Source organism: Frieseomelitta varia, unplaced genomic scaffold (genome assembly GCF_011392965.1).
Source record: "Frieseomelitta varia isolate USP_RPSP 00005682 unplaced genomic scaffold, Fvar_1.2 scaffold_342, whole genome shotgun sequence".
Taxonomy (NCBI): Eukaryota; Metazoa; Arthropoda; class Insecta; order Hymenoptera; family Apidae; genus Frieseomelitta; species Frieseomelitta varia.
Genome location: NW_025110082.1, coordinates 300,471 through 327,554, shown reverse-complemented (window position 1 = coordinate 327,554; position 27,084 = coordinate 300,471). Strand labels below are relative to the sequence as shown.

Genomic DNA, 27,084 nt, shown 5'->3' with positions numbered 1-27,084 from the left:
TGCAAGCTGGTCATTTCGAGCATCTTTTGTAAAAGTAATTAAAACAGAAAATTCATTGTATCTCATAAACGAAGACAGATATAGGACATATATTTATATGACTTTTTTTTCATTATTTTTAGGCGTACAATCAGCTCCCGAAGTGGGTCCCACAAGTTACGAAACACCCTGTGTAATTAAAACAAAAGCGCTATACGTTTCATACAGATTTTCGTATCACGTGCATTTCTCAGTCTAATTATGTTTTACGCTAGAATGAATCAGCTGTGCAAGTGTTCTTCTTTGTTTTTCACTCACTCGCTTCCTGTTTCTCGCTCTAACAAAGAATCCACGAACCGAAACGAATGTCACTGAACAGTTATTTTTATACCTGAATCCCATTTACCGTGCCGATCTTTAGAATCGATCTTACAAATATCTCTCACGCGTTTCACAACACTCAATGTTATTCAGTCACTGTGTACTATGTTATTATATTTTGCGAATGAAAGAACCGAAACGATTCTTGCGTTTGCCCAGTAGAAATAAAATCTTGAACTCGAGTATGAATTGTGTGAATGTATACTGTATGCGCATACATATAATACGTTACGTGTTACACTATGTGTCAGAGAGATTTTATTAATTTTATTATTATTTCTTATGTGTGTTAACAGATTATGAAAACCTCGTTTGGATACGTTTCTCTTTTACGAGCTCTCATCTGATGCGACACAAAGACTGTATCACAAACTAAAATAGCGAATAGTAGAACATTGTTTAGAATAAATGTTTTAAATTAACATTACAGTGCCGTGTTCATTCATAATTTGTGTGAGAAACTATAAGACACAGGAATTTAATTATAAGTAAATTTATAGGTAATTTATATTGAATAAATAGATGATTTACTCTGTTTTTAGGAATTAACAAATTCTAGATTGCAGAAATCTTCACTTTTCACAATTTTGTGCTAAACGGATGCTAATCAGATGATAAAGAAACACAATGTTTCTTTGTAAACGCTTGTTTTATTGCCGTATCTGTTATTAATACTAATGTAAAGAATTTTGTCCCCGTTATTTTAGCTCTCACTGTAATGCAGAGTACAATAAAAAAATCAATAAAATCAATGAAACTATAAACCACGTGCATATGTCATTTGTAATATTCTGTGCTCATGTTATATCGCAAGTTACGTATATTAGTATATTGCATTACACGATACGGACAATTTGAATATATCAATATTTGTTAAATACTACCAAGTCAATATGATTATACTTCAACAACTTGCGTTTCACATTGAGCACATTTTTTATATTTATACATAATGAATTCTTCGATAATGTCTGTACAATCTACAAGGTTAACTACAAAATAACAAGCATAATCTATGCAACATAAATAATTCCGTCTGGAGAAACCATTAAATGTTTCTGTTAAAGATAAATGAACGTATATACGATATTGAAAAGAACGTATTGTGAAATGTCTTCGTACGATACAAAATGAAAGAAGAAAGAGAAAATAAAATGAATAACAATGAATCATTTCGAAAGTATTCCAAACTTGAAGAGAAGAGTAACGTAATTGCGATAATTGGAATGAAAAATTGCTGAAAATGGCGAAGTGCCAGTCGTAAGATAATAATTGAATGAAATTATAACGAAGCACGTGGCCGTGACATGCGTCAATTGTCGCATGAAATTACCGATTTATCGATTGATACTGATGCTCGTACGAAATAACGTAGCATCAGTATCGCAACTCAATTAAATAATCGTGAAACGATCAAGGAACGTAATTTTACATCGTTCTTCTTTTTTATTTACTTCATATTAGAAGAACAAAGTGTCCTTCGATCTGAGGCATGAAAAATTGAAACTTGCAAGTTTCGAATTCGTGACACTCAGGGAAAGGTAATTCCCAAACGTTTCACATTTTATTAATGTTTGTAGCTTTGGTTTTTTTATGCAAAAAATAGTAGAGGTCCATAGTATTGACACACACACACACATACATATATATTAAAAATAGATTTTATGTTCATCATTTCATTTTATATTTTATTTCTAAATTTTATATATAAATAATTTAATAATATATATGTGTATATGTATATATATTAATATGTTACATTTATATATAAATAATTTAATATATATTAAATAATTATATATATATAAAATTAAATAATTAAAATTAAATAAAATTAAATAATTTAATATATATTAGTATAATATAATAATAATTTTTTTATATATATACCAGAGGCGTTGTATCTTTTAAACATTCCTGTGGCATCACGTGTTCCCAAATTTCTATGTGCAGATAAATTTCCGCGTGGTTTCACGCGTTTTTAATTACGTAATTAAATCTTCACGATCTGCAAGTTTTCAAGTGACTCCCAAATTTTCGAATCGAATCTTCATATCTCGAAATTTTCACGCAATTTCAAGCACTCTCAGACTTTCACAAACCAAATTTCCAAGTATCATATCCATATCAAATCAACCCAATTTGTGCAATCAAATTTCCACGTGCAGATCAAAATCTCCGTGCGATACTAAACATCAACGATGTGCCTCGTCGAGCCTCCTATCAAGCATATCGCTCACAATTCTATCTCTCAATTAATGTAAATGCATCATCAATTGTATCTGTTATCTGAATTAATGAATCTACGTTCGTATGTACTTTTTAGACGAGAGCGAGACACGCATGAATCGCACGAGATACGAGATGCGTCGTCAAGAAGTTAATTGAAATTTTATCAGGCTCGATTGCAAGTCAGATTTACGACTTATTTGTTTTCAGCGCAGCTCGTGTCAACGCACTTTTCCTGGAGGCAAATGTCTAGACAAACATTCGAGTCTTTTACCGATTTTTCGACCGACATTCTTTCGACAGAATTTACATGCGTTTGGCAAATAAACGGTAAGGATATCAATCACGAAACTATATTTTCTCTTATCTTATTTTGAGTATCCATGCGCCGATTACACCATTGAACGTGATCTTCGTACAATTGTGACTACAAAAAAAATTTCACGCGTTACTTGGATTGAGGAGCAATTTTCTCTTGGTCGGGACGATTTTGAAGAAGAAAACATAATATATTGAAATTGATGGGACAATATTGGCATGGAAAAGAAGCCAAAGATTTATTAATAAATATGGTCCCAACCGACTGGAAAAGTTTTGAGATCGAAACTGCTCACACACCAAGAGACAGATACAGCTTTCTTTTAGAACAGAGACAATTATCAATTATATCTTTATATTATGAAATTTCATACGTAAAATTTATCGTTCATTACTCTACGTATTCAACAAATAAATTTAAATTATATTATAATAAATTGATGTTGGTCTATCACAAATTAAAATTAAGTAATCGAGTAATAATTTTGCGAACACCATTCTTTACATTTATTTTGCAATTCGTCACTATTTATGTCATCTTTTTGTAATAAACAAACTCATTGGACAAAGTGATTCAAAATTAAAAATCATTTCTTGAAACATGAACGCTGATCGTATACCTCTGTGACAGAATTGGGGAAATCGCTAAAAAGTGAAGCTGATCAGTTTAACAACACACGATTATCGAAAATGTTTCCTCGATCTGAAACGTTTGATTTTCCAGCGTCACTCGTGTTTCAGCTTAAGCTTACAGATCGATAGATGAATTTCGGAATTGATCGATTCTGATCATATCTTTCGCCACGAAGAATCTAAGAACACGTCTAAGGTATCCACGCTCGAAAGGCAGCTACAGTTGCAACAGAGAAAATTAGTAGCCGGCTGGTAAAAGTACAACGGACGAATGTTCATGTGGAAATGATTGATAACGGTCGTGGAATTGCAAAAATCACAGCTGCCACGAACCGAGAAGTTACCAATCGATCAGAAATCGCAGTTGTCGTGACTTTCAACTCTCAACGAAGGAAGAAATATAATGGAACAAGGAAAGAACAATTTCGCATCTGTCGTAAGATTTTCTAGAGATACGTGGAGAAAGATTAGGAAATTTATCGAACACAGAAATGATATATGCAGTGACAAAAAAGTATGCAAAGAAATGAAAAAATTTTGCAAAACGAAATTATTGTACAATTGACAAGAATAATAAGAAAATACACAGTGATTCAGAAAAATTTATCGAATCAACCCAACCAAACTTTGTTTTCTAATTTCTATTGAAACAAATCGTAATTTATACAAAACATGATTTATTTTTCATATCGTAATTTGTTCAAAATTTGTTCGTAATTTTATTTAAAATTTGAATGCGAGCAATTTCCTTTTTTTTTTTTTTTTTTTGTCACTGTAAATCACTTTCAACGTGGGTCATTAAGTCATAAATGTCATGAAAAGTTTTTAGTATTTATAAAAATTGCAAACATTAATTTTCAACTTTCTGTTATCTTTATATAATATTTCTAACTCGACGTTTCCAAAGACTTTTGAAACAACATGATTACGGATATTTATTATTATAATACTATGTTTATTGCAAATGCCTTCAACAAAATTATAAATGTTGAATTTGTACAATAGAATGATATGTTACGTAAGAGTAAAGTGAGAATTAAATGCTGTCAATTTGACCTTAATTAAAAAGATTGGCTGAATCTATCACAATTATATATATACGTGGATGTACATATGTAAGTATTAGATACATACTTTTACTAATGGAGAATTGATTTGTTGAGAAACTCAAAAATTACGTTGCCTTTATTTAAAATTATTGTTTCTGTTTAGTTCATATAGATTATGTAAATATGTATAAATATAATGATTCATTTATGGTAGTATTGCAGATTTCAAGAAGCCCGAGAGATTAGATATATGTTTTTATATTACTTTATAATATCTTATCTTATAATATCTCGTATTATTTTTTTCTCTTGCCTGTGTATTTTAAACTATAGTAAGAATGTCGTAGCTGACTTAAAGGAATGTCAGACATAAAGGATTAAACATAACTACGTTTCTAAAAATTTTTCCATTCCTATTATCGCTGCAGATCAATGATGTCTAAATTCTAAAAAAAATTTCCAGATAGATAAAAAAGTTACTAAAGAATTTTCTTTAATTTATAGAAATGTAATTTCAAAAAAATATATATATAAAAGAAATTTATATTTGGATAATTTGTAAGATCAGAGAAAGAATTTCGAACAAAATTATAGAAAGAATTTCGTATGTAAATTATGATTTCGGAATTTTCAACATATTTTCGAATTACCTTGCGAACAATCTCTCTTTGTACAATTATGATTTCTTTCTCACCATGTATTTTGTTCATTTCGTTCATTAGCATAAATAAATTCATTTGCAGATTAAAATGAATCAGTCTATTATAACGATAAAATGTTATAAAATGTTAGAAATCGGTAAAATTAAAAGTATCAGAGATAAGATAAAATAAATATTCATTAGCATTGAATTGAAGAAATACGTTCAGAAAGAAAGATTTTGCAAAGTTTTTAAATAGGAATTTGTAAAAATCAAACACAGTTTCCAAATATTTTTACAAAAGATCTTCATTGAAATAGATGTGACTTTAAGTAGGTGAGTAGTAAAAAAATATTTAGCTAATGATCTCATAAAAATACAAGTTACACATTCAGTGTAGGATCAAGGATCAAATATACTTGTTCCCCTTTAAATAACATAAATTTCATAAAATTTTATTCCGATTGACAGGAAAAAGTAATATAATTAAATTACTGCAGTAATAATTTTCCAAATGCAACCATAGACAACTCTTTACAGTATTTATAATAATATTATTTATAATAATATTTTATAATTATAATAATATTTTAATACTTTATAATAATATTACTCTTCCTCTAATATATTGACTTTTAATAATTTGATTGATGAGCACTGACAGATTTAAATTCATAATATGAAATTCCTATGAAATGAATAAGTCACTAACACACAAAATGCTAACAGATATAAACTATCGGTGGAAAATAATCAGAGAATAAATCGTGGCATAATTATTCCAACTTCTATTGTCCTCGTTCTACGTTCAACACTTTTTGCACAAATATAGATGGCTTTGGAGATTTAAATTTACATCGTTCACAAACTATAAATTTATTGTTACAATAATTCAGTTTATTACTAGAATTACCAAAATGCTCAAAATGATACAAATTTATCATTTTCGTTAGAAATTTTATAGATTCGAGACAGTGTATTTTTAGAGATTTAAATGATTTTTCGTAAAACACACAAATAAAAGTTCATGTACCCTGGTTACAAAGCATTATAAAGTTTTTTTCTGTTTCTTTTACTTTAATGTTTCTGACAGAGGTTTCACTTTAATCTCGTCGATAGTTCTAGCGTTGGTAATGCGATTCGCATGAAATTGAAGAGGTTAAAGAAACGTAAAAGTTTATATAAAATTATTGGTGCACTAGATTTTCCACGTTGTTCCAGGAAATATGCGCGAATCGTTAGGTTAGTTGGTCACCAATTCAATATTTTCGATGAATTTGACAACACGACCCTGTTTCCAACAGATCGACTACAAAGAATCTACCGAATACATGTACATCTCTCTGACCCATTTGTTTCTTTCTTTTTCGATCTAACGCAACCCTTGTCGACAGATCAGCTCCGAAAAATCCAAGTACGCAACCTCTCCGATAACTTTTTGTCTAACGTTATGACTTAAAACAGGTGTCAAGTGTTGCAAATTTCATGGGAAAAATGAGAGGCTGGTATCGTTAATACGTAACAATCGTCGAGACAATCATAAAAACAAACACAGTCCTCACCGTAAACTAGGGTTCGGTGTCACCACGAAGTATGTTCAATAAGTGACGCTGCCAAATCGTTTCGGAGCACTTCGCGTCATCCAAATTTTCCGCGTAAAATCACAACGCGTAATGACGTTTTACCAACTGAGGAAGGAGTAAAATGTTGAAACCCTTATATATACCGCGGCCGACGACTAGCGTGTGGAGTATTGATCAAAGTAATACGTTTACTTTCCTGTTATCGTACGAAATATTATCTGATTTCGTCTCTCCTTCCAACGCATGGCGAGTGGCCATTTACCACTACTATTGCGCATGTGCTTCATTCGGCGAGCTATTTTTCTGCAGGGCTTTTGAGTCACGAATTACTATATCGAAAGTATTCCCCTTGTACGTTTCAAGGCAACGATCTCTCAACTAGATGATACATCTTGGGTGAAAGTCAATCGAACCAAGTGTTCGCAACTTTGTTTCAGCACTGCGCGAGCGAGTCTTGTTACGCTATCTGTGAACAGAAAATGAAATTATGAACATAGAGCACGAACAGACGACCGTGATTGTAAACGTAAAGCGGTTCTTACGATTCTGCGTAGATTCTTTACTTACTTTCAATGATTTTCCTCGTGCTTCATTAGCACTGTAACGAGCTATTGTGCAGCTACTGCGATTGTGTTGGTACAATTTGACGATTTGAGTTGTTATAACTTTGTTTTAAAAAATTGTAAAAGGATAATACTTCAATCTTTGACCATTGTAGATGATCATGGTTGAGAAAAAATTTTTTTTCTGTGAATTTTTGAGAGAGGAAACATCTTCAAAATCTTTGAAAGAAACGAAAATTATAGACACTTTAAACTGCTATAATGTCACAAGGGGAAATCGTAGGAACAATAGAAATAGGCGCATTTTGGAATATGAAGCTACCAAGATGTTTTCACATCAAGAAGATAAATAACAATACTCCCTTTCTCGAAAGTATTGCAAATTTATACGTCTTCGCGGATACGAAAGAAACTTTTTTCTCAACTAAATCAACCATGACCATAAAAACTAAACTCTCCCCTTTATATCTATCTTTTAAAATTTGTTGCACGATTTTTTTGAAACGAAATTATAATAGTTAAATATCGACTAATTTTCCACTACGTATTGGGAAGTATAATACATACACGAATGGTTGTGAATTACACGATAAAAGGTAGCATGAAGTTTACTCAGTTTCACACAGTCAACACGAAGCATTTTTTCGTAACGATCTTCATTATCAAAAAAGTTTATTATTTCATAGCTGAGGTGACGTGTGGTACATACATGAGGTTTCCGACTACAACAAGTCCTATGATTTCGCAAATACTATGTACAGACATGGGTCATGTTGTATTATTAATATCTAATATTAATTAACATATGTCAACTTAGACAACTAAAATTATTACTCATTACGCTATAGTCTAAAGATATTTATGTTTGAATGATTCACTTTCACGCAAATCTTACGCAATTCTTAATTGTCACGTGTTATCTTCTAGTGCGCGTTCTGTAGTGCAGTGTATAGACATTTTCTATTAACAGCGTGTTCTCGCGGTTATCTCGTTATTGAAGGATTCGTTCAACCTTTCTCCCATAACAAATGTCCAGTCACTGAGGAAGGAACAATATTATTTTTTTTTCGTTTCCTCATCGAGTACACTTAACGCTTAAACTCTCCTAAATAAACGACTACACTTACAGTTAACGTACACGCATAATGCATGAAAACGCATCGATAGAGACAGTGTCACAAAGCGAACACTGATCGAAGTTATTAAAACGAGAAAAAAAAAAAAACGTAGAAAAAAAAATAAAGACCAGAATGGATCTGGATCGTAATAAATATTACTTTCGTAAACACAAAAAAAGAAAAAAAAAAGAAAGAGAAAAAAAAGAAACGGTACTATCTCGCTAGTTACAATAATTATACCTGTTTCCATTCGTATAAAAATATCCGCGTAATTAGTAGTACCTACGAAAATCGTCACCCTAGTTTCGGATAAACTACACGTAAGAGCGTTTTTTTCCCCAGCTCCTCCGTCGTTAATAAGATTTAAAAAAAAAAATCTATAGCATTCGATTTTCCTTTTTCGTTTCACGCTTAATTGAGCAAAAAACAAAGAGAGAGAGGGTTTGAGAATGGACGCTTTTATCATCGGTGTGTGTATTTCAACTACTCTACGTACGAAAGAGAAGAAACAAGCTTCGTCTGCAAGAGGGAGAAGTACAATTTTCCAGGAGTATCAAAGAGAGATCACGAGAGCGAGAGAATTAGAGAAGAAGAGAGATATTACATTAACAGACAGCTTCGCAACGGTGTGTCCTTTCAAACACTCGCGAAGGTCTGATCTGTCGTCGGACATTCGTTTCCTTTCCTTTCCTTCTTCGAGTATTCGCGACGAGCAGGAGAATCGTAAACGATAAAACATGGCACCCTGAGTTGAAGAAGCACGGTTTGTGTAGAAACGCTATTTAAGTACTTAAAAGGTGTCGAGACAACCTTATTCCTCGCGCTTATTGCTGCCCGATATATATTTCAAGGGCAGAGCGTTAACAGTCATGGAAATGGTTCGAACAGTTTCGTGGAATGTAGTTTGATCGAGGTATAACGACGTACTTAACCCATCAATGGCCAAACGATGATTTACATATCAATATTTCAATTTCTTTCAATCGTACACAATTTTACACTCTGACTAGAAGAAATAGAGACGTGGAATTTCAATTTCATGACAATGCTGAGAAACCGAGAGATTCGAAGATGATTGAGAAAGAATGATGCAGATCAAATGTAGAAGACGATTGGTCCTCGATGGGTCACTTTCGAATAACGTTTGCAAGAGTTTGCCAACTCTCTTTCCTCCACTTTCCATTTTTCTTCCCGCTTTCTGTCCTACGAATGCGACGCTCTTGTTGGATCCTTCTTGACAACCGACACGCCTGTCGAGTTGGTCACTTTGTAAGCGTTGCCCTTCACCTCGGCCGGGTGTTTGTGAGTACTCGTCGATGATTTCCTCGGAGGTTTGGTGATCTGCGTGGTGGAGAGACCACTGACCGGGTACTTGTTTCTGCTGGATGTTCCGCCACTGCTGCTTCTCGTGCCGTTCTTCGCGGACGACGAGGAGGTCGCCTCGGCGGGATGCTTCGGCATCACGAACGCTTTCGTCTGCTTCAACAGATACCGGTCGTTGCACAACGCCGATATCAGCGGCAAGTCGAGGTTACGACTCTTCTCGCGAAGCGTTCGTATGTCCAACATTCCGTCTTCTTTCCCTTCCTCGCACTCCTCCATCGCTATTGCTTTTGGCGTCTTCTTCGGCGAAGAAGACGATGAAGAGGCGGATGGAAGTGGTTGATTCTTCTCGAGGTTCTGCAAGTAAATCGTAATTTTCATCATTATTATTATTATCGGAGAATCTGTAAAGTGGAACCTTGATTATAGGAATTAATATATTTGGATATTAGAACAACCTGTAGAGAGACTTATCATCTGTTACATTATCGTAACGTTTAGAATTTATAGATTCTAAAGATTTTCATGGAAATGCTCAAGATATTTTATTCTAAAAAAGTTTTTCCAATACTCTTCTTCCGGCATTTTATTTTACAAAATGCGATTACATTGTATAAATTGTTAAGTTTCAAAGGTACATCTTATCTCGTTGGAATTGGTAAATATTATATTTCCACTTTGACACTCGTTGTACGTTCCTATGCAACGATGATTGCTCTGCATCACAGAGAACCAATTTTGCTTGATTTTTTTTTTATTCAAAGGTTCTCTCTATGATGTAGAAAGAGAAAAGGAGAAAAAGAAGAGATCAAGGGTGTACGTCGCAAGGAAATACCTGTATCTCGTAAGGCGGCGGCGGCGGAGGTGGCGGAAGTCGGCGATGCTTGAACTGCGGTAGCGACTGCAGCTTGTTGCTGGAAGGCGAGTCGAAACACTTCAATATGTTCTCGTCGCTTCTCGTCCTGGAGAACGCGTGCAGCGTGTGCGGATGAGCTGGGGCTGGCGGTTCGCGTCTAAGACTCTGACTTCCTGCCGACGAACAAGTAGCTCCGCTATATAGTGAGCTTGTACTAGCAGCGTAGTGGCTGCTCAGGTTACTATGCGGTAAGTAATTGTTAGAGCTCGTGTCGCTGCTACTAAGGTTTTGATTCGAAGCGTATTTCGTGGGTGACGAGAACGAGGAGCCAGGAAGGTACGGTGTGCTACGATACATTACTAACGATTTATTGTTAAAAGAGGGATAAGGCGGGGGAGGATAGGCGGCCATGGCAGCCAGAAGCGATCCCTGCTTCGCGTCGATGTACTCTTGCTTCGACACCGCGGGATCCTTCAAAGGGAACATCACGTAATCGACGTCTGAGTATAGTTGCTGCTTGTACTGTTCGATCTGCGACCTCGCAACTTGACTCGTGTAAACGGTAGCCAAGCTGGGCGGTGGCGGCGGAGGTTGTCTGGGATGTACCATGGGTGGTGGAGGGGGTGGCGGGGGCGGCGGTGGTGTTAAGTAAGGCAACAAGACCGGACCACCTCGTGAAGCGTGCACATCCAGGTAATTGTTCGGTCCAACGACAAGAGCCGCTACGGGAGCATGGACCGGCGTGGGTTTCATTTTGTCACCGGGATATGTGGGTGGTTGAATTCTGGGTGGCGGTTTCGGGGCGATTGTAGCAACGTCCACGTTCACGTTCGCTTGGCTGCCGCTGATTGTCTTCGAAGCTGCCAGAGTGGCGTTCATCATGCTGTTCGCCAAGCTAGTTTGTATCTTCGTCGACGTCACGACCCTTGACACGATCTCCTCGCTGGTGGCTGGATACAGCTTGGAGATTGCTTCCTGTCGAGTGACCTCCGACACCTCCGGATACGGCGGCGGCGGCGGTGGTTCTCTGGGCGTTATCGCGTCGTTTCTCGGAGGCGTGGGCGGTGGTATCTGAATTCTTTCTCTGGGCGAGGTGTAAGGTGGCGGTGGCGGTGGATCGGTCCGTCGCGGCGGTAGAGGTACAAACTCGCTGCGAGTGGCGTTGTACGGTGGCGGAGGCGGCGGTTCCCTCTCGATGTCGGATATGTTGGGCCGCGTCGAGTTTATCGTTGCGTAGTCCATGCTCGCTGGGTAAGGAGGTGGTGGTGGAAGTTGCCTGTCGCTGTCAGTTCTTGGCGGCGGAGGTGGCGGAGGCATGGTAACGTAATCGCAATCGGAATCCATGGAGTTGCTGATGGTTTTCCGAGGAGGATAACGCCCGACTATCAAGTCGGAAAGCTCGTTGGCTGACAGCAGAGGCCCGACGTTGGAAGGATCACTCCCGTCGCCTCTGAAGCTTCCTACGCTGAGTATGCTGTTGCTACGTGATCTAGAGTCCTCCAGCTGCTGATCCAGAGCTGCCGTTATGGTCGACACCACGTTACCAACGTCCTCGTCACCTTTGCAGACGCTGTAAATTGGTTCCTGATCCTCCGCGCCAACATCTTCCGTGTAAACGTCGCTCGTTTCGGATCTAAGGCCACTGGGTATGGTAGAAAAACCGGACGTTACGGACGCCTCGTCGGTCGTTGACTGGACGGAACTTAAGGCACACACGTCGCTCGCCGTGGAAGATCCGTTCGCGTCACCGGTTGGTGAATATAGATCTGCCATTCTTTCATCCTGTATCTCGCTACTCCTGAGAGTATATACTCCGCTGGTCTCGCTTGCAATATCAGTGCCTGAGAAGAAAATGTTTTTACATAATCACGCTATATATAATCGATAGTGATATATATATTTTTGTATATTTTTCTTTTCTTTGCGAGATCGCGTTGTACCTCTTTCACCGAAGGTTGTAAATTATTCCCTTTGAAACTTACCTGCGTATTTGCCACCTTTTTTGCATCTATCATAAATGGCGCCTGGAAAGCTAGCAGTTTCCGACGAAACTGCTGAATTCTGTGCCGTATGCGAGTAACCGAGTTCCAGACTGGAAGTCGCGGATGTGCGCCGCATTCGCGGCGGTCCACCAGCAGGTGCACTCACAACCACGACCGTGCTGCAGCTGCTGCTACATTGTGACCCCTCAGCAGCCGTGACCACGCTCGATGCCAATCGCAACGTAACAGTTGTGGGTGTGCTGTCTGTACCGTCGACCTCTGAAATTTGCGTGATTATTTCCAAGGTTGTACGACTGAAATACCTACATAAATATGCGTGTATTATCTGCATCAAATACTTGCATTAACGTTGAAAGCTATAAATATATTAGTCAATTCTTGTGATATCGTTAAATGGAAATATTCCCCTTAATGCTCTTACTAATGCATACTCTTAAAATAAACTTGTGTTTATTTGCCATCTTTTTGCATAAGACTTTTTCAGTAGCAAAATGGCTGGTGATAAAATTGAAAAGCAATTCCTCTCAAAATAACAATTAACGTTAAACTACTACGCAAGTGCTTTCACCTTTATATTTAATCCACAATCCATCTCACGTATATACAAAAAAAATCCGCTTGTAAACGTTCCAAGGAGAAAACGAATTTTTTTTAATTTTGTTGACTCGAAAGTACAAACTCTAACAAAGTAGTCTCTTCCTTGTTAATTCTCGTCGTGCTTATCATTGTATCATTATCGTCGAATTCCTTGTATTTGTAGAATGGAGATAAGTTTACCATCGACGGTGGAGACTGGCGAGGACGGCATGGAACGATCCTCGTTGTCCGCGTTCGCGCCGTTCACAACGCCGCACTGAGCACCGGGGTACGAAGTGCTCTCAGTAAGACGTGGCAAACATTCGGTCGAGGCGGGCGCCATATCTGGCTCGTCCTCGCTGTGAACCCGGTCGCTGACAATTCCAGAAGTCGTATTGGACGACGTGCTCGAGATAACAGAAATTCGTTGGTCACCGCACGCCCCACGTGCCGTTAAACTCAGCTTGTATCGGGCAGGATACATGTAGCAGTCGCGAAGTACCTTCCTCTCTGAAGTCCAAAAAGACAGCATCGATCGTCAGATATAACTCGTTGCGCTCTGGCTCGAAGAAATTTATCGCGAACGTTCTCAACCTCGTTACGCACGTTTCAACGTAAAACTCGCAAGTTTCAGGCTGACGGGACTTTGACAGAAAATTGCAGACGTCGTTTGATAATTTACCACGAGGCAGATAGGTGATTTAATCGTTCTTTTTTTTTTTTTTTTTTTTACTTTTAAAAGGGGGAAATTAAAGAATATAACGGAACGTGTATATTGGGAAATTGATCACTAAGATTGGTAGAAAAGGAAATTAACTTTGAAGAGTATAATATCCCGATGAAATCGAACTGACCTTCCTCCTCTCGCCTTTTCACCTCGTTTACTCTAGGTGCTATGGCCATGGTGAACTGATGGGTATCTCGACAGAGTCCCAGAAGCAGCTTGCTTTTTTCATCGCATCCACTGTAGAGGGTGAGCTTGTCCGGCTGATCGACTGCCCGTATCTCAAACTTCTTCCGCTGTAGCGGTAATGCAACAAACAACTCCGTTATATATCATATCGGTATAGTCACCGGGCTGCGGATGTTTATGCGTGTGAAATGTAAAATTTTGGAAATTATCGTTACGTATAAACAAGTGGTCAATTTTGTTTCTAAAAGATGTTGGATAATTTATATACGATCGAAAATTTGAAAATATATATTTGATAACACCACAGCGTTAATCCAATTGAACAATTGGAATATAAAATAATCAAAACTATTAACGGTAACAGCCAATATTTATCACACGTTATTATAATGTTGGCTCTCTACACAGTTATAAATCATTTATATATATATATATATATATATATATATATATATATATATATAGCCTTAATTTATAATTTATAATTCACATATTATAAATTACATGCATGAATCATAGATTATAAATTAAGATTCTGAAAGTTTTGACCGATAATCTAACATATATGTAAAATAAAAAAAAATAGGTTCTTAGCGCACGTATTAAAATCTGTCTTTTGTAAAAAATACGCATCTGTCAGACAAGCAATCGCCTTAAACTTTCGATCTCTTTCTAAGTCTTCAGGAACAGTTTCGATAAAAGAACAAACTGTAATTCGAAAACAACTACCAAACGAAACGAAACGAAACTAACGTCGAAGCAGAGTTTGCCGATATTGTTCCAGGCGAAGACCCGAGGCTTTTCCTCCTCGGTGTAGACTCGCACCCCGCGATCGCAAATCGCCAGGAATATGCGTCCTGGGCCTGCCTCGTTCTTGCTTCTTCGTAACCGATAGAGATGAGCGTTGAGCGGCGCCTCCAACAGCACCGCCTCCCGGATGTATTGCAGCTCTGCCTCCTCCCTCGATAAACCTTGGTTGTCCCTGTGCTGTGCCGCGAGCACCGTGAGCACATCCGACTCGAGGCACATCTATCATAGAACATAATCGTTCATTACGTTTAAATGAGAATTCAATAACACTATGCCGAAGTCCGCCGAAGCTACGGAACGGGCCAGCGTAAACGCGTTTGGAATTAAACTGTCCGTGTGTGTCGGTATGTCGAGCGATCTTTACGATCGTGATATCGACGCTTGGAATAGGCCTACATTCCAATGGTTGAATCGTTGAAAAACAGATCGTAGCCTGTAGTCTATACAGCGTTGAAGATTTACGTTTCGCTCGGCCAAAATATAGTGAATGTGTAATTCGCGTGCGATGTAATTATTGGTGATGTGATGCTACTTTCCATTGATAATCAGGAAATTGGGATTTTTTGTGTGTGTGTGTGTGTGTGATACGTTCGTTTTTGGGTAGATAGTTCGTTTGTTAAATCGATTAACTTTACAAAATGAAAAGAGAAGTGGATAAAATACTGTATGCGTGTTCTTTTCTTTTTTTTTTTTAAATTTCTTTTAGAATTAAACGTTGTCGATTTAACACAGGCTTTTGAAATAAATTATTTATTAAGCCTCGAAACGTTACGAATAGTGCCAAGTCTAATTGTTAAGAGAATGTACTTCAAATATAATTGTTTCGGGATTAAGCTTCGATCGAGTGCTAAATTTGGCGCTAAAATTTAAAAAAATTCAAAAAGTAAACCTTCGAGAATTGTAATTTTTCTTCGTTCGGAGAGCGTGAATTTCTACATATTTACGAAAAATTCGAAGATACAACTAACTATAATATTTATCGAGCGAAGCAAATTTTCATTTAAAATACTCGAAGATTGTATTCATAAAAATGATGAAAAAGAAATTTTTCACAAGCAATAATACTATGAATCACATAATAAATACAACTAATTATTATATTTATCAAGCGAAGCAGATTCTTTCAAAATACTCAAAGATTATATTTATAAAACTTATAAAAAAAAATTTGTTCACAAGCGACAATAATAGTACTGTGAATCATATAATAAACACAAAGCAACATCTTCGATAGAGTTAGTGAAAAAAATTCTTACAAATCAAAACATTCTTACAATTAAACGATAATTTGACAGTATAATGCTCTGAAAATAATCTGATTAAATTTTTCACAAGCAATAATACTATGAATCATGTAATAAATACAACTAATTATAATATTTATCAAGCGAAGCAGATTCTTTCAGAATACTCGAAGATTATATTCAAAAAAATTATGAAAAATATTTTATTCACAAGCGACAATAATAATACTGTGAATCATATAATAAACACAAAGTAACATCTTCGAAAGAGTTAGTGAAAAAAATTCTTACAAATCAAAACATTCTTACAATTAAATGATAATTTGACAGTATAATGCTCTGAAAATAATCTGATCAAATTTTCCGAAAAGAAATCCGAAAAGTGATTACGAGAACAAACGCGTGCATAGAGTTTGAGAAAACTCGTTTTAGGAAATTCCACCTTCAGTGAAGTACAGGCGAAGCATCGCGGAAAAGAAATGACCACTTACGTGTGACGGTAGGTAATCGGCGGGCTTGCAGTATCCGACAGATCCTGCGTGTGGCTTATGCCGTTCCTCGGAGAAGTCGCCAAGATCGGCTTGTAGGGCAAGACCGGCGAGTGTGAGCAACGGCGTGACGATAGACGGTTCGTGTAAGGGATGGTGAGAATGGAGGCTCTCCACCCCGCCGCCGTGCCTGACGACATTGTCGCGCAATTGCAGGTAATAATGGTGGCGCGTCGTTTCATCGCTGAAACAGCAATCAAACAATTAACTTCGCTTTCGTTTTGCGTCATTAGCCTCAGCCTTGCGTCGGGTGAGTTTTTGCTGACAGGGGAAACGACAGATTGGCAATATGTCCCTTCCTACTAACTTGTATAATCGAAGTTCCACTAATTCTAGGGTAAGCAGCCGCTGTGCAATGTGTAATGGAACGATTTGAATAAGAAAACGAGGAAAGTGTCTGTCCCGCATATAAAGTGCCTGTAACGAGTCAGTAAAGAGCTTGTACGAGGAAACATGGGGGGGGAAGAAAACCGAGTTGGATAAATTTCGAGTATCTGCGAAAGATTTTGTATCGGGGATTGATACGTTTTAATTAATTAATAATTAAAGCTTTTAATAATTGCTTAATTAAGGTGCAACCGTGTCTAGAAAAGAATCGCGTAATTATTCTTTATTGAAAATTCGTGACCAATGTGCCGAACAATTTTAAATCTCGAATAGTCACTTTTTACATAACGTAACAAGTATTCTGACACGATTAAATTACGTAACGATCCACGAATTTTTTCAAAGAGAATGATCGATGGGATACAATAAAAAGATGCATGACAAGAAACGTAATTCGACAAAAAAAAAAAAAAAAAAAAGAGATACATCCACGTAGAAGCACTGAGTTTAATTATTCACAAGTCACGATACGGTTCATTAGCTCGACGAGACTGTCAGAACTTTGAATAATTATTCACTGAAGTACGATCGATACACTCGACGAGGAAGACGATTTGGCAATCGTGAGAAGCGTAACTCACAGAAATGACCAAGTGTCGTTATTAATTATGCAAATAGTTCCTCGCGTTTCATCGTGCTATCCGTTATACGAAGCATGTTCGTATGGCGCCTATTTCGAAATTAACATATGCATTTTATAATAAAATACACACTGCCGTTCAAAGTTGCCCAGAGATTCGCTTATCATTTATTGGCAGAATGTAAATTTGTGATATCACGAATAAAACACCTAAGGATAATTTTATTCTTTGAACTGTTATTATAGCTACGCGAGGTGTTGTATCAAAAGAAATTATATACGAAAATTATAAATTTGTGAATTTATAACATTTGTGTCGTGCGTTTATCTACATTTAAAGGTGTAATAAAATTATCGAGAATTTATATTACGAAGCGATGGTAAATTCAAAATATTATTCTATGAATAGAAAAAATATATTTTTTTTCTTTGCGTCTCACATTAATTTTCGAGAGCATCAAGTTTGAAAATCTAGAGTCTCTTGAGTCTAAATATTATTCTCCTATGCAAGTAAAAATAAATTGAAAATTCATAATTGATTCAACGTTCAATTAAAAATTTTTAATATATATTTTATATATATATATATATATATAAATTGACTTTTTCAATCGGGTTTGGAATTTTTGCTTAAATTATGTTTATAAAATAAAATAATGAGTTTCCTTAATATCAGCTGCGTCCAACTTGATGATTATAGCGGCTCTTAAAAGAATTAAAAATAAATAATTTTCATTTATCTGATGGCCACAAAAATTTTGTAATACATATATACATACACATGTGCAAGTAACAAACGAGAGTCAGACACCTTGCGGCAGAACTTTCCAAACTAATATACAGTCAGGGTATTACAACACGGTGTCACGGTTACGTGTAACCTTGGACAGTAATTGTATCATAAAAATAGTTATTAACAACTTCGTACGACACGCAATCCATCATCCGACGTAATGACAAAGAAATAAGGAACCAATTGGCCTCGAGTCGTCAACTTAGATACTTGACAAGTTATAAAACAATCATTTCGATTACCAATAATGCTAATAAATCGGAGGAACGAAGCAGAGGATCGCTGTAATTCGCCGATTGCGAAAGCTAATCGAAAAACGTGATTTCATTTCACGAGGCTCTTTTAATTAAAACGCACGTCACGTGATCCAGGAATCCTCATTAGCTAATGAATACAACATAACGCAATCAGAGTCTCTCTTTCTCTCTCTCTCTCTCTCTACGACTGTACGGAGAATCGCTACTGCAAAATCCATGATTCACAGTACACCGGAAGACGTGTTATCGAAAGAATCATCTAAACATAGAACATAAGAAGGGTAATCATCGTAAAATAAAGTGTTAAAATAGTAAACCATGTATTGTCATATGATGTTATGTTAATCGTAAATCGTTGTTGAAAGAATATTCAATCACTGTGGTTTCTGCAAATATTTTAGTAGTTCTCGTATATCTTTGCAAGTACAATAAAGTTGGAAAAAAATATATATATATATATATTTTTATATATATATATATATATTTTTTTCCAACTTTATTGTACTTGCAAAGATATACGAGAACTACTAAAATATTATATATATAATACTATATACATATACATATATATAAATATATAAATATATGTGTATAGATATATATAAATACTATATATATATATATATATATATATATATATATTACACACACACACACACACACATGTAATAGATAGAACTGAATTCTTTTTTTTCCTGCAAAATATTGCGGAGTAATTTTAATTGCATATTTAAAATATTCGTGTTCATCTGGCACAATGATTTCTTTCGTAATATCCATTGTTACAGTGGAATTTTTCATAATTGAATAAATAAGTAGACAAAATTTCACAGCAGACAACAGAATTTCTGAATGTTAGAACAATCAGTTTCTTGGTATTAAATTTTAATTACTTAGAGATCAAGAAAGTCGTCAATCTTGATATTTCTTCGACTATTGAGTTACATGAATTTTTTTAACACGCGTGTCCTTGTCATCTTTATTTTCTCGACTATTAGAGTATTTCTTGTTAAATCCAATATTCTTTCGCTATTGTATTAAAGATTTAATTTGAATAACAAATTTGATATTAAAATTTAATTTGATTCGTAGAAAGACTGAATTTCAAGCTGTTGAGGTTCTGAACTGGCTCAAATAATCTTAACCTGTCCTATTTTTTTTAAATTGAAATCATCGTCGTTGCAACGTCGAACACAATCAACAACGATTATCGATCATTCAACATCTATGTCAAATCAAAATAGACATATGTTCATCTGTTTCTTGCTCGAGGTTTAGCTTGATTCACATAATGTCGAATACAAGTCATCTGCATTAGTAATTCCAGCAAGAAAGGACGTATTATAAAAAGAATAAAAGATTTTGCAAGTAACGCGCTACTACGTACGTATGTATATTCAAACAGAAAGCATGAATCAAATAAGACTGCTTGCTGCTTGTGAATGACAGCGTGGGCTCTCCCTAGATTACGTCGTAGATCCGCTTTCAGGAAACTAGTCGTATCTTGTCGAAAACGTGTGTCGAAAGACACATCGTCATGCAGTTTCACGTAATGATGAACAACGTGCTCCAACTACTCGAATCCTCTGGAAGTTCGCAACGTCACGTTCGATACATTTTCTACGTGTTACGCGTAACGATACTGGCCCCATAAATCTTCGGAACACGAAGTCTCAAACCTGCGGCTTTTAAATGTAATTCTCCCTGCCGTTCGGGACATTTTCCACGGGCTTCCTCAATTTTTCACGGTGGATAGTTCGAAGGGATTTTCTAAAAAAATGTATCCTAAATTGAATTATTCACGGCTGGGTTTCAGTATAGCGTTTTTTGAATTGAACGATCAATGGAAGTCGAATAAGTGAGATTAAATATTTCATCGTCACTCGGATACTAGACAGAGAGTAGGGAAAATTATAAAATGATAAAAATTTGCTTCTGGTGAAATTTTATTTTATTTTATTTTATTTTACTTTATTTTACTTTATTTTACTCGATTTTACTTGATTTTACTTGATTTTACTTGGTTTTACTTGATTTTATTCTATTTTACTTTATTTTATTTTATTTTACTTGATTTTACTTGATTTTACTTTATTTTACTTTATTTTACTTTATTTTACTTTATTTTACTTGATTTTACTTGATTTTACTTTATTTTACTTGATTTTACTTGATTTTACTTTATTTTACTTTATTTTACTTTATTTTACTTTATTTTACTTTATTTTACTTTATTTTATTTTATTTTATTTTATTTTATTTTATTTTATTTTATTTTATTTTATTTCATTTTATTTTATTCTATTCTATTTTATTCTATTCTATTCTATTCTATTCTATTCTATTCTATTTCATAGTAGTCTTTGAGAATTTATATTGCGATGGAACCTTTCTTTACAATATTATCACAATTGTCACATTATCCTGACAAAAAAAATTTGAAGAGCGAGAATACTTTTCAAAGTACAAAAAATCCCTTCGACGTTTTCCATCTTTTTTCTTTCCCAGTGAGATATTTCGAATTCAATGCTCTAATTTCAATTTAAAAATTCCGCCTTGAAGCGTCATCCTGACAATACAATTTCATGATTTCGAATGCTTTCTAATCTTCCTAACTCTCCAATCACGCTGAATCGATATATAAAACGTCATAACGTTCAAACAACCGTGATTTCAATCTAGAAACGCGCAATTTTCACGCGAGAGACGCAAGAAACGTAAAGTGAGAGTCAAATTAGAAATTTCCAAGCAAGTCGCAAATCGAGTCGGAAAGCAAGTCGGATGAGGCTTTCGAAATAAAAAGAAAGAAAAAAGAAAAGAAAAGAAAGAAAAGGAAATGAATGGAAACTCATTGGAAGAATGAACGAAAGATCGACTGGAGTGTTCGATCGTCCTCGAATACTGCTTGGTCCTTTCGCGAATTAAACCCTCGTCGACGTGGACGTGCGGTGAATGCGGCGTGGCTCGATGTAAATCACGGGTTTCGGGTGGAAATCAGAAAGCAACTACGGATCGGTATAATTACCGGGACGAGTGCTTTCATTTAATGCGTATGGTCTATCTATCACGCGTCACGTAATAATTTATAATTACAAGAGTAGGTAGCACTTAGCTACCGGACAGGGAGTCGAGATTTCGTTTCGCGGTAGAGAGGGAGATCTCTCGCGTCGAGCCATCATTTTCCCTCCCCCTTCTGTTATTCTTTCTCATTCTTTATTTATGACCTGTCTATCTTCCCTCCCCTCCCTTCTACGAGGAAGATGCTTCTTACACAGAGCGCAAGATTTTGAGAGTTAAGCCCCTTGAGGGGGCGCTTGCTGAATTTTTGGAAACGAAAGGACACGCTCGCTTTTTCATTTTATCGTTTGGTCGTACGTGTGAATATTTATAAATTTGTAGGAGATACCATTCTTCGAGAGAAAAGTCCAACTGTGAAATTGTAGTATGTAGGAGGTAGTTAAAAACGACTAGGAATTGAAGGATAATTACAAGGGAAAAAACAGCAGTAAGAAAAGAGAGAATTTATTAAAATCTTTATGATACTGTTTCTAAATTATTGTTCAGGGTTTATTAAAATATTTAGGATTACCGTCTCGTTTGGTATTATAAGCTACGAAGACTCGACATGCTTTGTAAATAATAAAATTAAATCTCTCTCAAAAAATTAATTGTTGAAATATATCACTGAAAATAATAATTATTCATACAAGAGTAAAAAAATCGTGTAAATTGAACTCGAAATTAAATTAAAATTAAATTGAAATATCAATTTAATCACTAAGGATAATTATAAAGAAAAAAACAGCAGTAATAAAAGAGAGAATTTATTAAAATCTTTGTGATACTGTTTATTAACTAAATTATTGTTCAGGATTTATTAAAATATTTAGGATTACCGTCTCGTTTGGTATTATAAGCTACGAAGACTCGACATGCTTTGTAAATAATAAAATTAAATCTCTCCTAAAAAAATTAATTGTCGAAATATATTATTGAACGCGAAAATAATAATTATTCATACAAGAGTAAAAAAATCGTGATGTAAATTGAACTCGAAATTAAATTAAAATTTGAAATATCAATTTAATCATTAAGGATAATTACAGAGAAAAAAACAGCGGTAATAAAAGCGAGAATTTATTAAAATCTTTATGATACTCTCTGTTTCTAAATTATTGTTCAGAATTTATTCAGATATTTAGAAAATTGACGTAAATTGAACTTGAGATTAAATTAAACTTTGAAATATCAATTTAATTATTAAGGATAATTACAGAGAAAAAAATAGCGGTAATAAAAGAAAGAATTTATTAAAATCTTTATCTTTATACTCTCTGTTTCTAAATTATTGTTCAGAATTCATTATATTATATATTATATACAAGCTACAAAGACTCGACATGCTTTGTAAATAATAAAATTAAATCTCTCCAAAAAAAATTAATTGTCGAAATATATATTATTGAACGCGAAAATAATTATTCATACAAGAGTAAAAAAAAATCAGTGACGTAAATTGAACTCGAGATTAAATTAAACTTTGAAATATCAATTTAATCATTATTTCGTCACCATTATATAGGACTTGTTCTAAAACTTTCCGACGGAGGTATACGTTAAATTTTTTTTAATTTCTTAACTTCTCTCGTCCTTCTTATTTCTCTTCAACCTATCGTTAGATCCTGACCCGTGTTTCGTGCCTATCTCTCTCTCTCTCTCTCTCTCTCTCTCTCTCTCTCTCTCTCTCTCTCTCTCTCTCTCTCTCTCTCTCTTCGTCGATCACGAGGACAAAGCGGAGGAACCCTTGTAATCGCGATACATCGCGGCTAGGAGAAAAGGAGCAAAAGGGAGATGTAGAAGGCCGGTAGACTACGTGGGTTTAGGCTGTTTAGCCAGGTACGGTGGCACCAGGGGAGTATTTGAAGCGGAACGCTAATTACTCCGATTAATTCTGCAATCCATTTGGGGGCCTGTCCGATGGCCGGAGCGTCCTCGACTAATTTAGCTTCCTACGAGTGGCCAGCCTCTTTCGAGTGAATAATTTGTCAGCCGATGTAACCCCGATCCGACTACCGGAGTTTTTATTCGCCCCTTGCGCGTCTCGAGCGACGTAGCTCGACTCTACACGGGTTAATTCGAATATCGAAAAAAAAAAAAAAAAAAAGAGACTTTTGCTCGGCAATTCGCCAAATTTTTCAGCGATCTACTCTTTGGAAATTAAACGCTCGTTTCACTCTTGTCAGCGTGAAATTTTCAGCGTTTGAAAATAATGTCAATCTTAAGATAACTTACTAAATGTTTTGGTACGAGAAAACATTTTTCGTACGAGAAAACTTTCGAAATTTAATTTTCCAACGCTGTACGCATACTTGCGTAATCTGTATCTCAATCTCTGTACTCTTTCATTCATCTCCGCGTTCCTTGTGTTTCATTTAATATTTTTCAATACACGCCTCGGAATTCTTTCGTTACCAGTGCATGAAATGCGAACGATTAGATTCAATCTTTATGCAGTTTGCACCTAAGTTTCGACGTCTACGATATTAAAAGATTGAAATATCGGGGCCTCGGCGATTCAAACAACTCTGGCTCTTACGTGAAATTGAGTTCGCGCTGTGTGTTGAATGCGAGTATGAATTAGAAGGTATTTGGAATAGTATTGAGCAACGTAGTAACATGAATAGCAGTCGATAGTATTATGACGATTATGTAAGAATGTGACTACCGATTGAGAAATCTGGGTGGAAGTATTACCTTAAGAGCAACGGCGTGTCGACGTAGTAGCGAACGCGTAAGTAGAAGACGAAAACTGGTCTCCCGCTGCTGTCTAAGCCCTGGAAATCACGAAACAAAGCTGTTATTAGATCGACTTTTACATTTATTACTTATTTATTTACAGTACAATAGTACATGGTTATTTATTACTTATTTACTTATTTATTTAGTACGTTTCACACTCATATTTTCTGTGTTGTTCAAACATTTTTCCGAAATTGCATCGTAAATCTCGGTGATTACTAGAATTACCAGAATAAAATAATTAATATCGATAATCAATATTAATTGTCAGGTAAGTTTTTTACGTAGAATGTAGACTCCTGTCTGTAAAAATGATCAATCTTGTTGGAATTTGTGATCAAACAGATACCCACTTATCTCTTTCTCTCTCTCTCTCTCTCTCTCTCTCTCTCTCTCTCTCTCTCTCTCTCTGGTCTATCTTTATGCTCTTATGTCGGTTCTCATTATTCCACTCCACTCGCCAACTATGCAAATGAACTTTTAATTGGACAACCATTTTGAAAGACAGACCAGGCAGAATTCCTTTCGTAACAATTCTGTTGGAATTCTGTCTGATCTTCCATTCACAGCGTAATAAATTTACAATACATTGTACAAAGCAAATTTAATTACGCGGCAATTGAATAATTGAAATAAAAGAAAATTTATTATTATGTAAAATTTGAATTGCAAAATTTCACGAAACTCTGTTATTAAAATTGATCCCGTTTCCATTGTAAAATTCAAGTCACTTCTACACTTCAAAAAAATGTTTCTACTTTATGAATTGAAACGCCGATTATAAATCTCTCCGATATAAACACAAACGTACTCTGATTCACTGTCAATATCTGTTCTACTTATCATACGTCCTAGAAAATTGCAACATCGATGCATTAAATCAACACTAAGGAATAGATCCTATTAGTTTAAATCCAAGTCCAATAGCTTCTAAGCCGCGCAGGTGACCGAGACAATGACCTGTTTTGATAATTGAATTGTTTCGCCGCGAACTAGAATAAGTAACGCGACACGGCGCGTCCATCAACTAAATTAAACAAAAGGCGCTGCTCGTATTGTCCACTCCGTTTAATCGATAATACACGTCGTCGTCTTGTTCACGATGAATTCGTAAGCCTAAGTCAGCATAAATCTCCAGCTCAACAACTTCTCTTTACTTTATCCTGTCCTGAAGAGTTACTCGAGAACGTTAGAAGCTTGATTCTTACTCCAGAGCTCGAGATACTTGTATATTAATCTGTTACTATCGTCTTTAACCAGACGTTTCAATTAAAAATTAACAAGAGCAGACTGGACTTAAGGATTTTTACAAATGGTAACAATTTGTTTTTAACAAAACTGAAACGACACGTCGGAAAGATAGAGGATTTTTAATTGAAAAAGAAGAAAAAACTATTACGGCAATCTTAACAGTTGGTCAATTAATTTAAGTTACACTCGAGACATAAATACATAAATTCACAGTTCCTCTTCTGAAAAAGAATCAATCGAGAAAGCAATACTTTGCAAATCAAACGAAATTAGCAACACTCTGGATGATAAATTTCGTTAATGATCTTTTGTGGCAGTTACGTAGCTTTCATGGGCATCGTTCTTACATCCTAATTGACAGCATTGGAAATTGGAAAGGATGCGAGGTACAAAACACGGAATGTAGGATATTGTCTAGGGATAATCGGATATTACACGGAATGCAAAGAACGAGATGTTGAAATGTGGGATATAGGATATGGGATATGACGTATGGAATACGGAGATGTGGAATGTGGAATACAGAATATGAAATGTAGAATATTGAGTACGCATAACGGGATGAAACATTTTCGAAACACATTCTCACATCCTACCGATATACACGACCAACGCGTGTCGCGTCTCGCTATCTCGGCACTAATGAAATTTCAAAAAAAATTTATACACACATATATCAACGAAAATACACTCGTCAAAAATTTCTACGACAGGAACAATTAATAAAAATTTTCCACGACGAGCGCCTCGAACAAATTTCCGCGAGATGTTTGATATTTACATATGTACACGTGTTAAATACTTTTAACTGCTTGCGCTACAATGACTTGCCACGCACGTCGAGAATATTTGGCCCAAAATTGCAATATTTCCTCAGTTTTAAGTATATTATTAATATTTATATTATATATTATATTTTATATTATTATATTTCTATTATAAATTATATTTTATGTTATTATATTTATATTATAAATTATATTTTATATTATTATATTTATATTATAAATTATATTTTATGTTATTATATTTATATTATAAATTATATTTTATATTATTATATTTATATTATATTTATATTATATTTTACATTATTATATTTATATTATATTACATGCTATATTTTACATTATATTTATATTATATTACATACTATATTTTATATTATTATATTTAAGTGAAACAAAACAGGCGAAACAAGTAATAAATTTATCTTTAACCAGCGGTATACCGATGAATTCAGAAAAGACG

General features: G+C 35.2%; 3 protein-coding genes across 5 annotated transcripts in view; 1 reads left to right on the top strand and 2 right to left on the bottom strand.

Moving 5' to 3' along the window:
* Positions 1-842, top strand: part of LOC122530440 — a 6,064-nt gene extending 5,222 nt beyond the window's left edge. The window contains exon 6 of the mRNA XM_043657394.1: positions 657-842. Coding sequence (XP_043513329.1) covers positions 657-707 — 51 coding nt within the window. The 3' untranslated portion in view covers positions 708-842. The remainder of the gene's footprint in view (positions 1-656) is intronic.
* The window catches only part of LOC122530431 (probable multidrug resistance-associated protein lethal(2)03659), a 26,157-nt gene extending 18,963 nt beyond the window's left edge, over positions 1-7,194 (bottom strand). Inside the window, exon 1 of one of the 2 annotated variants that reach the window (XM_043657365.1) lies at positions 6,783-7,194. The gene's annotated coding sequence lies outside the window, so the exon portion shown is untranslated. The remainder of the gene's footprint in view (positions 1-6,782) is intronic. The other variant, XM_043657364.1, reaches the window with a different exon arrangement.
* Positions 7,195-8,030: 836 nt separating this feature from the next.
* The window catches only part of LOC122530430 (protein expanded-like), a 133,074-nt gene continuing 114,020 nt past the window's right edge, over positions 8,031-27,084 (bottom strand). For both annotated transcript variants that reach the window (XM_043657362.1, XM_043657363.1), the window contains exons 6-13: positions 24,538-24,617; positions 16,710-16,950; positions 14,918-15,193; positions 14,106-14,271; positions 13,453-13,761; positions 12,655-12,933; positions 10,652-12,513; positions 8,031-10,173 (exon numbers count right to left, since the gene is read on the bottom strand). In XM_043657362.1, the coding sequence (XP_043513297.1) occupies positions 9,697-10,173; positions 10,652-12,513; positions 12,655-12,933; positions 13,453-13,761; positions 14,106-14,271; positions 14,918-15,193; positions 16,710-16,950; positions 24,538-24,617 (3,690 nt within the window). In that variant the 3' untranslated portion in view covers positions 8,031-9,696. The remainder of the gene's footprint in view (positions 10,174-10,651; positions 12,514-12,654; positions 12,934-13,452; positions 13,762-14,105; positions 14,272-14,917; positions 15,194-16,709; positions 16,951-24,537; positions 24,618-27,084) is intronic.